Source organism: Suricata suricatta, chromosome 17 (genome assembly GCF_006229205.1).
Source record: "Suricata suricatta isolate VVHF042 chromosome 17, meerkat_22Aug2017_6uvM2_HiC, whole genome shotgun sequence".
In the NCBI taxonomy this organism is placed as follows: Eukaryota; Metazoa; Chordata; class Mammalia; order Carnivora; family Herpestidae; genus Suricata; species Suricata suricatta.
This window is the reverse complement of record NC_043716.1, coordinates 43,527,855-43,543,302: the sequence shown is the minus strand read 5'-3', so window position 1 is coordinate 43,543,302 and position 15,448 is coordinate 43,527,855. Positions and strand designations below refer to the sequence as shown.

The 15,448-nt window shown below is 37.0% G+C and overlaps 1 protein-coding gene and 1 long non-coding RNA gene across 2 annotated transcripts in view; one reads left to right on the top strand and one right to left on the bottom strand.

Moving 5' to 3' along the window:
- The window catches only part of LOC115281770, a 14,890-nt gene extending 307 nt beyond the window's left edge, over nt 1-14,583 (top strand). The window contains exon 2 of the long non-coding RNA XR_003904395.1: nt 14,252-14,583. This is a non-coding gene — a long non-coding RNA (uncharacterized LOC115281770). The remainder of the gene's footprint in view (nt 1-14,251) is intronic.
- TANC2 (tetratricopeptide repeat, ankyrin repeat and coiled-coil containing 2) overlaps nt 1-15,448 on the bottom strand; it is a 365,001-nt gene that overhangs the window by 101,935 nt on the left and 247,618 nt on the right. Inside the window, exon 9 of the mRNA XM_029927266.1 lies at nt 12,197-12,322. Coding sequence (XP_029783126.1) covers nt 12,197-12,322 — 126 coding nt within the window. The remainder of the gene's footprint in view (nt 1-12,196; nt 12,323-15,448) is intronic.

Below are 15,448 nucleotides of genomic sequence, written 5' to 3'. Positions count from 1 at the left end.
CAGGGGCTGCCTCACAGGGCCAGGGGCTGCCTCACAGGGTCAGGGGCTGCCTCACAGGGCCAGGGGCTGCCTCACAGGGCCAGGGGCTGCCTCACAGGGCCAGGGGCTGCCTCACAGGGCCAGGGGCTGCCTCACAGGGCCAGGACGGCGCCCGTTAGCAGCAGCCGGAACGGGAAGATCTCCCAGTTTACAGGACACGGGGTAGGATATCCAGCAAGGCCTTGTCTCAGTGGTACAGAAATCTAAGGCCTGTGATAAATATTGTTCTGGTCCTACTCAACAAATCTTAAAGGCAAGACCCAAAATTAATCATTGTTTCCAAATAACTTCAACATTGCTGAAAAAAAGCTGAAGAATATTTATAAGAATACAAAAGTACCTAACATCCAGTTAGGTAAAATCTACTATGTCTGGCATCCAAACAGAGATTGTAAGGCATGCAAAGAAGCAGGAAAAAAGGAACCACAATTAGAAGAAAATACGATCAAATGAAATGGTCCCAGAACTGACATAGATGTTAGAATTATCAGAGAAAGATATTAAAATAGTAATTATAACAATATTCGATGTGTTCAAAAGTAGGGATATGAGAGATAAAAGACCTAAGTGAACTGTTAAGAAAACCTACAACAACAGAAGTGAAAAATACACTAGATGAAATTACTGATTTGATGGTACAGAAGAAAGGATGAATGACCTTAAAGACATAGGAATAAAAACTATCCAAAGCAAACATACAGAGAAAAAAACATTCTCTAAAATAAAAAAAAGCATCTGTGAACTGTGAGACACCTCTAAGTGGCTCTGAAGGTGGGTGACAGGAAATATAGTTAAAGAAATAATAGCTATAAAATTTCTAAATCTGATGAAAGCTATAAACTCACAGATCCAAGAAGCTCAATGAGCCCAAAGTCCAAGAAATATGAAGAAAATGAAACCAAGGCATGTCAGAATCAAATTACTCAAAACCAGAGATAAAGAGAAATATCTTAAAAGCAGCCACAGAATAAAAAGACATACAAAGTACAGAGGAACAAAAGATACGGATGACAGCAGAGTTATGGTCAGAAACAGTGCAAATGGGAAGACAGTAGACCTACAGCTTTAAATTATAGAAAGGAAAAAAAAACCCTGTTTACCTAAAACTATACATCCATTGGAGATTTAAATTTATCTTTCAAAAGTAATGGTGAAATAAAGACTTTTTCAGACATATAAAAGCTAAAAAGATTAATCACCAGCAGACCCACAATACAAGAAATATTAAAAAAAAAAGTCTTCTAGGAAGAAGAAAAATGTCACTGGACAGAAATACGGATTAACACAAAGAAATGAAAAATACCAGAAATAAGGAGAATTAAAATCTCAAAAAATTTTTGTTGCCTTTACAACAAATTGTATTTAAACAATTGGATACCTACATGCAAAACCAAAACAAACAACAAAACCTTAAAAATTTTTTTCATACATATCACACACCATATACAAAAATTAAAATTAATCACAGACCTAAATGTAAAATCTAAAACTGTAAAACTTTTGGAAAAAAATATCTGTGACCTTTGGTTAGTCAAATAAATCTTAGACACAACACATCCATCAGACAAACATTCATAAACTGGATTTCTAAAAACTTCAGTTCTTCAAAAGACACTGTTGTAGAGAATGAAAAGACAAGCCATACTATGTGAAAAAAAATATATGCAAAGCATATATCTGATAAAGGACTTATAGCCAAACTGTATAATAAACTCTCAAAACTCAATAAAAAGAAAAGAAACAACCCAATAAAAAGTAGACAGAATATTCGAACAGATGCTTCTTCACCAAAGAAGATAATCATTTGGTGGCAAATAAGCACACAAGATCATCAATCTAAGTACAATATCGTACAGATCTCTAGAACTTTCTCATCTGGCATTACTGAAACTTTACACCCATTGAACAGCAACTCCTCATTTTCCCCTCGTGCAGGCCCTAGCATCTGTCATTCTACTTCGTGCTTCGAGGATTGTGACAACTCTAGATACCTTATATGAGTTAAATCATGTAGTATTTGTTCTTCTGTTTGCATAATGTCATCAAAGTTCATCCATGTTTTAGCATATGACAGTAGTTCCTCTGTTTTTAATGCCTGAATAACATTCTACACTATGTATGTGGCACATTTTCTTTACACATTTTATCCATCAATGGATATTTAGGTTCTTTCTACCTCTGAACGACTATGAATAATGCTGGAATGAACATGGGAGTGCATGTTATCTCTTTGAGATTCTGATTTCAGTTTTTTTGGATACATACCCAGGTGCGATTGCTGTATCATACGGTAGTTTTATTTTTCATTTCTTGAGGGACCACTGTGCTGCTTCCCATAGTGGCTGCACCATTTTCCATCCCTAACAACAGTGCACAAGAATTCCAATTTCTCTCTTTGTCTTGTTCTTTTCTTTGTGTATGTATGTTTTCTAATAGTCATTCTAACAGGTGTGAGGTGATCTACCGTTGTGATTTTCATTTGCAACTCCTTCATGAGTAATGATGTTGAACATCTTTTCAAATACCTGTTGGCCACTTGTATGTTTTCTTTGGAGAAATGTCTATTCAAGTCCTTTGTCCATTTAAAAATTGAGTTATTAATTTTTTTTGCTATTGAGTTACAGGAGTATACTATATATTTTGGATATTTACCTCTTATCAGTTATATGGCTTGCAAGTATTTTCTCTCATTCCATAAGTTGCCTTTTTACTCTCTTTTTAAGTACTCTAAAAAGATATCCATATATGTTTCATATTGTAATTCAACTTTCCCCTCCTTATCTTGAATGTAATTTAATATGTTTATGTATCTATTTTTTTCTCTGTTAATTACTCTACCTGTCCTTGCTAATGGGTCAGTTAACTCAGTTAAAAACATACTGAGTTGCTATCAGTGACTCCATACGGAAAAGGGTCTGACTGTACTATTTATTGTGTTAATTCTCAACTAGCACAGAAGTGATTTTAGTCTTTGGTTTTTTTTTTTTTTTCTTTTGGTTTATTTATTTTTGAGATAGAGAGAGAGCACGAATGGGGGAGGGGCAGAGAGAGAGAAAGAGAGGGAGACACAGAATCTGAAACAGGGTCCAGGTTCTGAGCTGCCAGTACAGAACCCCATGTGGGGCTTGAACTCATGAACTGTGACATCATGACCTGAGCCGAAGTCGGACACTTAGCCGACTGAGCCACCCAAGTACCCCTAGTCTTTGTTTTTGAATAAGTTAATAAAATTCATTACGTACTATCTAGGCAGTTTCTCATACATTATCTAATATATGTACTCCTTTATTTCCTGTCCATCAACTGTTCTGCTTCATGGTCCATCTGGCAGTGTCCATTTTGAAGAATAGTACCAACGGAGTTAATTTTTAAGGTACTAACAAACCATAACCTGTCTTCTCCCAAAAGACTTATTTTTCTGGTTTTCATATTAGAGAAGGATGACAGTAATGATAACTGTAAGACAGAGAAATGACATTATCTGAGCTGCTTTTTCGAAGGATTAATCTGGCAAGCCGGGCATCAGCTTGACTCAAATGTGGAAAAGACCAGAGGAGGGAGACAAGCTAATTGGCTGTACTGAGAATGGAGAACATGGGAAGAAGGTGAGAAACGAGGAGAGTAGAATCCTCAGGGCATCCTACTGGATGTAGGAGATAATGAAGACAGTGATTCAAAGCTGACTTCAAGAGTTAAAGCCAGGTGAGAGGAAAATTGGGGCACTATTAATAGAAATAGGGAAGTAGGAGCTAGTTCAGGCTAATGAGTCACAGTGGTACACTGTCTGATCAGAGTCACCACTTAAAGAACAGTCATTGGCACTTAGTGGTGATATGCAGCTCTCTCTCCCATACCTAATACCCTAGAGTCCTGAGTATCTACAGTAAGCCATTGTACTGTTACATTATTACATGACTTACTGCTTTTTATATTATGCTTTCTATAACACTGTATAGTATGGTGGTTAAGAGCACAGGCTCTGGAGTCTGCCAGATTTGAAATGAATCCGGCATTGCTCATGACTAGACATGTAACCTTAAGCACATCATTTAACCTCTCGAAATCCTGTTTCCTTCTTACCACTACTTAGATAAAAGGGTTGTGAGGATTAAGTAAGAACAGGCTTAAAGCTCTTAGCACTGTGTCTATAAAGAATAAGAACTTCGGTAAATGCAAGCTATCATTTTATATCTATTTAAAAGTGTCCCATTCTCAACATTTGTCTTAAGGTTTCAAGAAGTCCACTGTATCCTATTAACGTGGGGATAAAAAAGGGAAGAGGCTTAGTTTACTCTAGTAAATAATACTTTGAGTCTCTGAATAACTGCATATTAAATTTCAGCTTTCTGACATCGGTCATATAGGAAAACATTTGTTGAGAAAAATCTGGAGTCACCGCTGAGTGGAGTTTTCAGGAAGGGAAGAAAGATCTCTGGAAAACAGTAAAAGAAATTGGGAAAACCTAAGTCTCTCAAATGCCACTTTTTATAGGTTTCCTCATGTTGAATACCTCAAAAAATGTAGGGAAAACATAAAAATAGTAAAGCATTTAAAATGTGAAACATCTGATAAAATAATTATGTAACTATGTCAACATAGTTTTGTGTTATTAAATTGTTGGCCTTGAAGGTGAGACCTGAGATTTATTTTTATTGGAGCATCAAAAATGGTTAATTACTTGAAATTTAAGATCAAATATTTTTAAGTGAATGAAATAGTGATGGTCCTACGAAGAAAATTCTCCAGTTCTATATTTTGTTATATCTTGGGAAGTTATTCCATAAGAAAACTTTTAGATACAAGGTTGTAAAGCTTAAATCATTTTACAGAATCAAAAAATGTTTTCCAAAGTGTTACCTAAGTAAATTCACTGGTGATATGATTACTTTAATGAGATTGAGTTAGTCATTTATGGAGAAAACAATGATAAACTGGGAAGCCAATTCTTTAAATCTAATCTAAGCTCAGGGGTACTTGGGTGGCTCAATCGGTTAAGCATCTGACTCCTGGTTTCATTTCGGGTCATGGTCTCATGCTTTGTGGGCTTGAGCCCTGAGTTGGGTTCCGTGCTGTTTGGGATTCGCTCTTTCTCTGGCCCTCCCCTGCTTGTGCTCTCCTTTTCTCTTTCAAAATAAATAAACTTAAAATTTTTAAAAAATCTAATTTAGATCAAAACATCAAAATGTCATAATGGTTATTTTTTCTTTATTGCACTTAAGGTATTTAAGAATATTTTCAGTGATTTATTCTTGCAGAATTATCATGATTAGAATCTCTTTCATGTTACTCTGCCGGCTTTCTTTTCTCTAAGTAGCGTGCTATTTAGTGCGAGTTCATCTGTGCCTATTACAAGACTATGTGTTTTATAGTCTCTTTCTTCTTTTTCTCACAGTTATTTCTCCCTTGTGGGTCTTGTGGGGGAACTTTGGCATATGTTGGCAACTGTTTGGATTCTCACACTTTAAGATGAAATTTACCAAATAAGACTGGCTTACATAAAACCAGATCTGGGCACCTCTCTGGAGGTACTTTATCAAGTGGTGATCTGCTTTTAAAAAATTCATAGCCAAAGCTGCCAGGGGGTGCAAGGGTCAACTTCATACAACCGAAGATTACAATCTATGCATTTAATATTACCTGTAGGCAGTTATATATATGTTATGCTGTCTTTGGATTTTAAATATAAAGAAAGAAGTTTAATCTTGTAAAAATTAAACAATGAACAGTGAGAGAGAAGAGACTGATGGAAATATTCCCTTGTAAATGTGAGAGCTAGCCAGGTCATGATCAAGATGACTAAGAACCTCAGGGGTGTGTGACTCACGAGGCTAATGCAAGAATATTAGCTTCATGACATGCATCTTAGTCATCTTCATAAAGGATTCATTGTTTTGGAAAAGTAAGGGATTCATAAATAGTGTGAAACACTGACTTCATTTTATGAAAATTCAATTTTTTGCTTTGACAAAGCCACAATAACCATGGCAGGGTCAATTTCACAGAAATTCTGCCAATGAGTCAGATTATCATTTGCACATATCCCTTCTTACCTAGAATCTACTAAAGCAGCTATTAACCAAACCCAACGCCTGTGAATGGCCATTTAGTAACAGGGTTTAGTAAAAGTCCTAAGGAAACGAACATATATTGGGAAATAAGTTTTAATTAGGAATGTGTAATTTCTTCAAGCAGAACAGTATGATTTAGCATCAGGTGAGTTAGAGTTTTACCATTAATAATTGACTGTTAATTTACCCCAAAGAGCTACTACTTGAGGTCAGTATGCTATGATGTACTTTGTGTATTTTAACTCCCCCTTGTCCTCTCTGTATATTCCATTATGAGATTTATTACATTTATCCTGGTCGGGGGATGAGCTAATGGGTGACTGGCATTAAGGAGGGCACTTGTTGGAATGAGCACTGGGTGTCATACGTAGGTGATAAATCACTGGGTTCTACTCCTGAAACCAATACTATACTGTATGTAGACTAACTTGAACTTAAATAAATAAATTAAGAAAAAAGAAACTTAAAAAGATTTATTACATTTGTCTATAAAAGCCAATAACCTCTTCTTTCCTTTTGCTAAGCAGCAAATTTAGTTTCCGTCTTTCTCTCTGGAAGGAAAGATTCCATTAAGATGGTCAGAAAGAGTGAGAGGTTTGAGGTTGGTTACTTCAAGCACAACTCCACAGTAATACACTGGTGATGAAATCTTTTTTAATGGACCCCAAAATAATTTTTAAAACTTGAGTTAAAATCTTTAATGTTTCATATTAATATCTCTCAAAGACATTAGAATATGGGACTAGAAGAGGTACTTATGGTTGGTTGGCCAGCTATATACTCCACACTAGTATCATTTTATCATTAGAGCCCAGGCTCTTGGATGGCTGACAGCTAGGAATTTAGCAGCTTGCTGCGGAGGGATCCTGGACAGTGCACTCATGTGACCTTTTCCCCATTGTTAGGCTGGGTATCTGGAAACATCAATTTTCGTAGAACAGTTGTTCAAAACAGCTGTCTTGAGAAATAAAAGAAAAAGGGACTTTTTACTAATGAAGCAATTTAAAAAATTTTTTTCTCTATTACTGTTTCTATTCTGTATTTTACCTCCCATCTAGTTTTGTGTGTGTGTGTGTGTGTGTGTGTGTGTGTGTGTGTGCGCGCGCACATGCAAATGTTAGTGTTAAAATCCCACTTGTAGCTCAGATGTTATCCAGCAACTTCAATTTTTGGTCAAAACACTATCATTATGATGAAACGATTGTAGTTATTATTAAGGTAACTATGAAATGAACTATACCTGTACTTTTTTTTTATTAATTCAAACATTTATTGCACATGTACTCTTCCTGGCATTGTTCTAAGTGTTGGGTTTCACGCAAAATGGTCAGTACACAAGTATAAGCCATTGTGCATCAAGTCTGGGAATAATCGGTAAGGTTTTAGTCACTACACTGAAATAACACAACTAAAGAACATCAGTAAAAACAGGCTGGCCCTTCTAACAGAAAGTTAGCATAATAAATGCTAGGGATGAGTAAAGAATTATACACTGACAGCTTAGAATTCCAGAACAAAGGTATCTCTGAAAACTTAAGTGAATTCAGGGCAAACAATCAAAAAGTACTTGCAATGAAAGCTAGAAGAGTAGGGCTTGACAGCTACAGGAGGTCCTGCCAGCTTGGGAGTGTAAAAAGATGGGAAAAACTTAGGTTAATAGAGAAAGACAAACACCACATGTTTTCACATATATTTAGAATCTAAAAACAAATGAACAAACATCTCTTAAAAACAAAGAACAAACCGTGGCCACCAGAGGGAAGGTGGGTAGGGGATGGGTGAAATGGATGGAGGGGATTAAAGGATACAAACTTTCAGTCATAAAATAATTAAATCACGGAGATTAAAAGTACAGCTCTCTGCCTGTACTCTTAAACGTGTGTTTATGAACAACTTCTAACCAATTCTAAAATTACACTTTTATTTTGGCATTTCTGTAAGTAGACTATGTGGTCTTTAAAGGTGTAAAGGCACTTATCTTCAACTGCAGTGGAATTCTCCAAACTGGTGTGATTTGCGGACTACTGGAGGTTTGAATATACTCTTAGGGGCTCCACAAAATCAAAACTATTTTCATAATACTAAAAGGTTACTTGTATTTTCCCACATTCATTCTTTCCCAAGTGTACAGAAGAACTTTCTAGAGCTTATATGATTATTCACAAAGAATATGTCTATTATTGGTTTTTAAAAAATGAACAGATATTTAACAATTTCTCAGTTATAAATTCTAATATTGTAAATATCAATATATATAACTCATATAAACACAAGCTTTTAGGGTCTTCAATAAACATTTTCTATGTTTAGTTATTTAGAGAGAGAGTGCACAAGCAAGGGGAGGGTAGAGAGAGAAGAGAGAGGGAATCCCAGGCAGGCTCCACACTGACAGCGCGTGGGCTCAATCCCACAAGCTGTGAGATCATGACCTGAGCTGAAATCAGGAGTCAGAAGCTTAACCAACTGAGCCACCCAGGCGTCCCAAGTCCTCAGTGATTTTTTTAGGTGTGTGAAAGGGTGATGACAACAAAAGTTTGAGAACCACTGCTCTAAACAGACTAGTGCAGGAATGCATGAAGTACCCAATAAATGCTTTCTACCTCTTGAGACAAATGCTTAAGAGGTATTATATCAGATAATCTCCATACTTCTAATCAGCAGCAAATTTAGTAGCCAGGCTACAGTGTACATAACCATTAACTACCTTCTCTGAAGATCCAGGGTCACTTGAAACCCATCATTGTGACTTACTTATGATTATTTTTTTTGATGTTTATTTATTTTTGAGAAAGAAAGAGAGGGACAGAGTGAATGTGAGTGGGAGAGGGGCAGAGAGCAAGGGAGACACAAAATCCAAAGTGGGTTCCAGGCTCTGAGCTATTGCACAGAGCCTGACGTGGGACTCGAACTCATGAACTGTGAGATCATAACCTGAGCCGAAGTAAGACGCTTAACTGACTGAGCCACCCATGTCCCCATCATCACTTGTGATTTAAAAGCCATTTAATTGTGATTAAAAAATGATTTCATAGGATTTGAATAATTTAAAATATAGAAAGATAGTATTTTTAATGTACAAGGATTTATCTTAGGGTATACTACAAAAGGTTCTAATCACTTTCTCACTTTTTTGGGTAAAGTTGTTTTACTTCAACCACAGCCATAAGAAAAATATATAAAACCAAAATATGACTACAATTTGTTATGCTCTTTTAAATAAAATAGAAAGCACGATGTAACATGTTCTCTAAAATTATGGCAGGAAAACAGTATGATTCTCTTTCTATGATAAAGTGCAATGTTTTGGATGTAAGAAGCACAAATTATAAAGGTTTGTCAAGGAGGTCTATAGAAACATAAGGAAAGTCAATCCAATTTTGCTTTCCTTTCTTGTAAATGTGTTTCAAGTCACATAGTAAGACATGGAGTTCGTTTGTAAACAGTAATTACGATAACATGTTACTTTTTGAGGGAAGATTAGTATGCTAATTTTAGAAGGCAAAATACTGCTTAGTAAACATCCAGTCTCTTATGGATTAAAGTGCTCAACTGAATGGCATGTTCTAACCATTTAGAGTGCTAAAAGAAAAGCCCTTGAAAGAAAAGACAACTTAAAGGAGCTGAAACACTAATATCACAGCACCTTTATCAATAGAAAAACTGCATCTTCAAGTTCTAGTGTAAACAATGAGATGAGACACAATCTGCAAGGGATATACAATTACTTTTGCTGGGAATGCATTATTCGGGCAGAGAGCTCCCTAAAAATTTAGGCATGCTTTGAAAAATTCTTGGATTTACTTTGGTTTTACTGAATGTTTAGGCCAAAGTTCAATGCAAAAGAAAAGGTTTTTGCTGTTTTCTAGACATAAGTGATACGAGTGTCTAAATATCAAGCTCCCTAGAATGGATCTGCCAAAGATTTGACTGAATATATATCAGAGCAGAGACATACCACCAAGTAGCAAAAGAACCCACACAAAGGGTTCTCAAAACCACACAGCTACAATCTGTCGATGGATTTTGTTTTCTACTTCCAGGTGCACCTTGTTTTGTTGTGCTTCACAGGCAGATAATATATTTTTGTAAAACTGAAGCTCTGTGGCAACCCTGCATTGAGTCTACTGGGGTCATTTTCCATAGTGAACGCATGTGCTCACTATGTGTCTTGGGGTCACATTTTGGTAATTTGTGCAGTATCTCAAACTTTTCCATCATTATTATATTTGTTCTGGTGATCTGTGATCAGTGAATATGACTCACTGAAAACTCAGATCATGCTTACCATTTTTTAAGCAATAAGGTATTTTAAAATTAAAGTATGTGCATTCTTCTTTTAGAGAATGCTTTTGCATACTTAATAGACTACAGTATAGTGTAAACCTAACTTTTATATGTATTGGGAAACCAAAAACTCCATTTGATTTGCTTTATTGTGATGCTCGCTTTACTGTGGTGGGCTGAAACTGAACCCACAAGATCTCAGAAGTATGTCTTCTCCAGAATCCAGTATTCAGTGACTAGAAAATAAAATAGTGTCTGTATATTTTTCAATAATGAAATGCAAGGTGATGCCATTGCAGCATATTTTCAACCAAATCTGAAGGTCTATAGAGATCAATAGTTCTATCTTCTTGTTTGTTTTTATTTAAATTCCGGTTGGTTAACATACACTATAATATTAGTTTCAGGTGCACAATTTAGTGATTCAACACTTCAATACAACAGCTCATCACAAGCGCCTTTTTTATTCCTCATCACCTAACCCCCTCTGCTAACCATCAGTTTGTTCTCTAGAGTTAAGAGTCTGTTTCTTGGTTTGCCTCTTTTTTTCTCCTATGATCATTTGTTTTGTTTCTTAAATTCCACATATAAGTGAAATCACATGTCCAATCTTCTTTATTATGGCTATACATTCTGGTTTTGGCACAAATCATTTATTGAGTCTTTTGACTAGATTTATTCAGGCTTTGAGTATAGTCAACCTACCAGCCCTAAAATAGTGCTTAATGCAATTCCAGTTTCTGGGCTAGAAATACACAGCTGTATATACTAAGCAAATAGCATTTGATAAGTGAAGAAACAGTGAGCAGGATGAGCAGGATTGAGAACTAAAACTCTGACTGAGGTCATCACCTCACTAGAGCTGCCTGGAGGTATGGTCATTGCAGCAATATAATCAATTGTTTTATGCTCCTACTTGGCCAGTCATTGAAAAACACTCAGCACAATGAATTCTAGAATAGAGAGCAGGCATGAATGAATCCCTTCCTGTGTGAGTTATGCCTGTGGTACCCATATGGACTAGGATTGGACAAGGGGTGAGGAGGAGAGCAAAGGAAAGATGAAAATAATCTGTAAGATAAAATTAAAAATGCACCTGGGGGAGTAGAGCTATGGATTACTAGGTACTAGAGAAAGCGGACCATCTATCTGTTAAGGCTATGAGAGATAGTTTGGTTCATTTTGAACAAATAAGAGGCACAAGCAGTGGTATGACTCACAGGTCTCTCAATTAGACTGTCTTTGAAATGATCAACACAACGAGAGTCTTTGAAAAGATCAGGTTCCTGACTGCAGAAACATACAGTATGTATAAAGAGTGTAGAGAAATAGGTGCCTGAGTGGGAAAAGGGTAAGTTGTTTAGATGTTGCCAGGACAGGACTAGAAGCACCATCTGAGACTCCAAGTAAATAAAAGTACTGTCGGTCACTAGAAATGGCCACTAGAATGAAAATGTAATAAATTCTCTATGAAATACATGACCATTAGCACCAAGTTCACCTGCGTGACTAGGGCTGAAGTTAGTCAACACTCACTTCTGAAATCCAGGACCTTAAAAAGGTTGTTTCCCCCATTACCACCTTTACTCTTGTTTTCTTTCAGAATTTCAAGGAATCAATGCTTTTGACTGCTTCAAATTACAGTGTCTACGATGAGTATAATGTATTTGTATTTATCTTTCTATTCTACGGTTACACGCTTCCGGTTAAGGGAGACTTAAGTGAGCGTGGAAACTGGAAACAAGGAAACTTTTCGCTTATTGCGCATGTCCATGTTTCGCCTGGGGCCCTTCTGGGGTTCTAACCTCTCAGATCCTGCTGTGCGCGAGCACCGCCCATGCTCTGCCTCGGCATTCGAAGAGAAGTTCTCAAAGGTGTATGTCTCTGTTCATCCAGGTAAGCGAGGTCCTCCAAGTGGGCAGAGCTTGTGGCTGACAAGACAGAAAAGTTTAGTCAGAATACGTAAACTTAGAAAACTTTCAGTCAGTCTGTATCTCCCAAACTTGGGAATCAGAGATTACTCTGGCATATACATTTACCAGGAGTTTGCTGAACTCAGAGTCCTCACTGATGTCTAGAACATGTGCCAGGGAAAAAATGTCAAGAGCTGCCTTCAGCTCCTTTGTCACTATCCACTGCCTGAGCTTATGTAGAGTACTGGCAACAAGTTGGCAGACGCATTAGTGCTCAATAACAAAGATGATTAGTTTTTGCTTCTTTTGGGTCACAAATACCATTTGTAGAACAAGGTATAAACATCATCAGTGGAGAAACATGTTCCAAATTACACTGAGCTGTAAGAAAAACATGCAGTTCTATTTTCAACATTTTCCTTTCATGCTAAAGAATGAAATATGAAAACAGGCTGAAAACAATTTTCATGTGTGTGTAAATATTGGAAAGAAGGGCACCTGGGACAAGAGACTGAGAACTGCTAAAGAGGATTTAGGGAACTGCCAACGTCCAAGAATTCCAGAAAGCACCTTGTTGCCCTCTGAACATACTCAGGGAATAATGGGCTCCCATTGCATGAATAAATCCTTTAACCCACGCACAACACAGAGAAAATGGCAAAAGAAAGGGGGATAAATGGATATTGGCACTGCTGCCTACTGAGAGCTGTTTGATCCATTCACAATGAACCAAAAAATAAAGAAATTAAGAATCGGAAAGTGCTGGAGACAAAAATACTTTTTAACAACAACAACAACACAACCTCCAAACTTCTGTCAGAAAATAATTTAGAGCTTATAAATTATTAATGAAACTGTTGATTCAGTTTGTTGCCAATTATGTAAGATACTGTGCCGGGGGTTACTCAGTTATTCAATGACAATGATTTACCCGGAGCTTACTGTGTGCCAGGCCCTGTTTTCGATGCCCTCCCTGGCTTAGCTGCCCGTTTGCCTCTGGTGACTCTTGAGTGGGCGAGAAGACGCGAACTGAGATCATTCTTGGCTGGAAAGCTCCAATGCAGTACTGTCCACATCCCCGATTGAGATAAGACATAAACGACAGTACACGGTGGATTATGACTAAGTGGCATAAAGAAAGTCACAAAACGCTCTCTGGGATACAAAGGGAGCGGAAAGAGAAAATGGAGAAGAGACAGAGGAAGACCGAAAAGAAGAGACAACATGTGCCAGAGATCCATGTTCCCTTCCTCCTTCAACTACTGCAATGATCTCAGTTACTTGGGTCTCCTGGAAACTGGGACGACAGGAACCTAACCAGATCACAGATACACTTTCTATGAGGGAAATAAAAGTCTCTAGAAGCTAGTCTAGGGAACTAAACCAAGAAAGGAAGTCAAATGCCATGTTACACATCAGTGGGAGAGTCTCAGAGGAATAAGAGATAATCTTGATTTCCACATTCTGAAATTAAAGCTAGATCTTTTATTTAAGAACACTGGAGACAATGACTCTTATACCATTCCCGCTGGGAGAGTAACAGAGAAATAAGAGATCATTCTGATCTCTGCGTTCTGAAATTAAAACTATCCAGAAAGATAACTACATGATTTTTCATTTAAAAACACTGGGGACAATGAGTCTTAAACCATTCCCACTGGTACTCTCATGTGGTTCTGTGAATTCGTTCTTTCTTGAGTTTAATAGTGTCTCTCTTGCTTTAATCAAAGTCTGTTTTGTTTGGTTATTCGTGTGTGTAGCTATCTCCCATCACCCAAAAGGGGGGAGCCCTCAGAGGTCCTACTCCTGCGGAGCTCTCCTTGGAGCTCAGAAATATTAGCATCAGCTGAGCAGGGCCCCTTTCACAGAGATCAGAGTTTCAGCTTTGTGGGGCCTTTCCTCCAAGTTTCCATCGGTTAACAACCCCACCCTCTTCTTGTTCCACAGGCTCAGAGGTGGTAGCTGCTTCTTGCAGTTGCAAAATTCATACTACGTCAGTGTTTTCTGTTTACCTTTCCAGTTCATTTAAACAGAGTCCGCCATTCTTTATGTATCAGACTTTCTGTTAAAATAACTGGTTCCTGCCTCCTGGCCAGCTCCAACTGGTACAGCATAGAAAATAACAGAGAAAAATCCTTTCAAGTATGTATGTTGATAATATCACAGAATGAAGATGTGAGAGGAATCTTAAAGGTCATTTGGTCTGGAGGTCAACAAACTAAGGCCTGTAGATGAATTCTGGCCTCCTATTTTTGTAAATAAAGTTTCACTGGAACACAGCCTTGCCTATTCGTTAAGTATTCACTTACAACAGAGTTGAGTCATTGCCAGAGAGGCCATTTCGGCCTGCAAAGGCCAAAATATTTACTAGCTGGCCTTTACAAACAATGTTTTTTGACCCTAAATTATTTAAATCCTCTCATGCTACAGATCAGAAAACAGTAAAGTGACTGTCTACAGTGAATCACTCATTTATGGGAGTCAGGCCTCAAAATCAGCTCTCTGGCCCATCAATCCAGTGAGTGCTACTTGCATTGTACCACCCCCTCCCCCTTTAAAGCTAAACAGATTTAATTCTTTCTTAAAAAGCTTAGTTTTCATCCCTTCTTCATCTTTGCACTTTCCCTCCACTCTGTTTTTTATGGCTTCAAAGATACGTAATCAAACTTGGGCAATAATAAAGACTTTGTCTTTATTATGCAAAGTGAAGGGGCCTGTAATTGCATACTTAATAAATTTCCAGGCTTCAAATATTTTTCACAGTAAGAAACAAAAGAACAAACAAAAGCCCCAAATTTGTAACTTTTTAATAAGAAAAATATGTAAAGTTACTTTTGAAAGCTGATAACCTGAAGAGTAATATGAAAAAAGTATCAATGACAATGAGAATCTTTTACTCACATTAAAACAAAGAAACAAAACCTTAACAGGTGGATGAGTGGCAAGTTTTAAATTACCATTATGGCATATTTCATGGCACATTATATAATTATAAAGCAAGGTTCTCTAATTAAAATGGTTCTACATGCCAACACACTAAAATGGTTTGATACATTTTAATAAAAAGAGGATGCTTATTTCATTAACAGTAGGCGGAATACAGAAATATACAACAAAGAGGGAGCAAAAAGCTGTGTTAAGAAA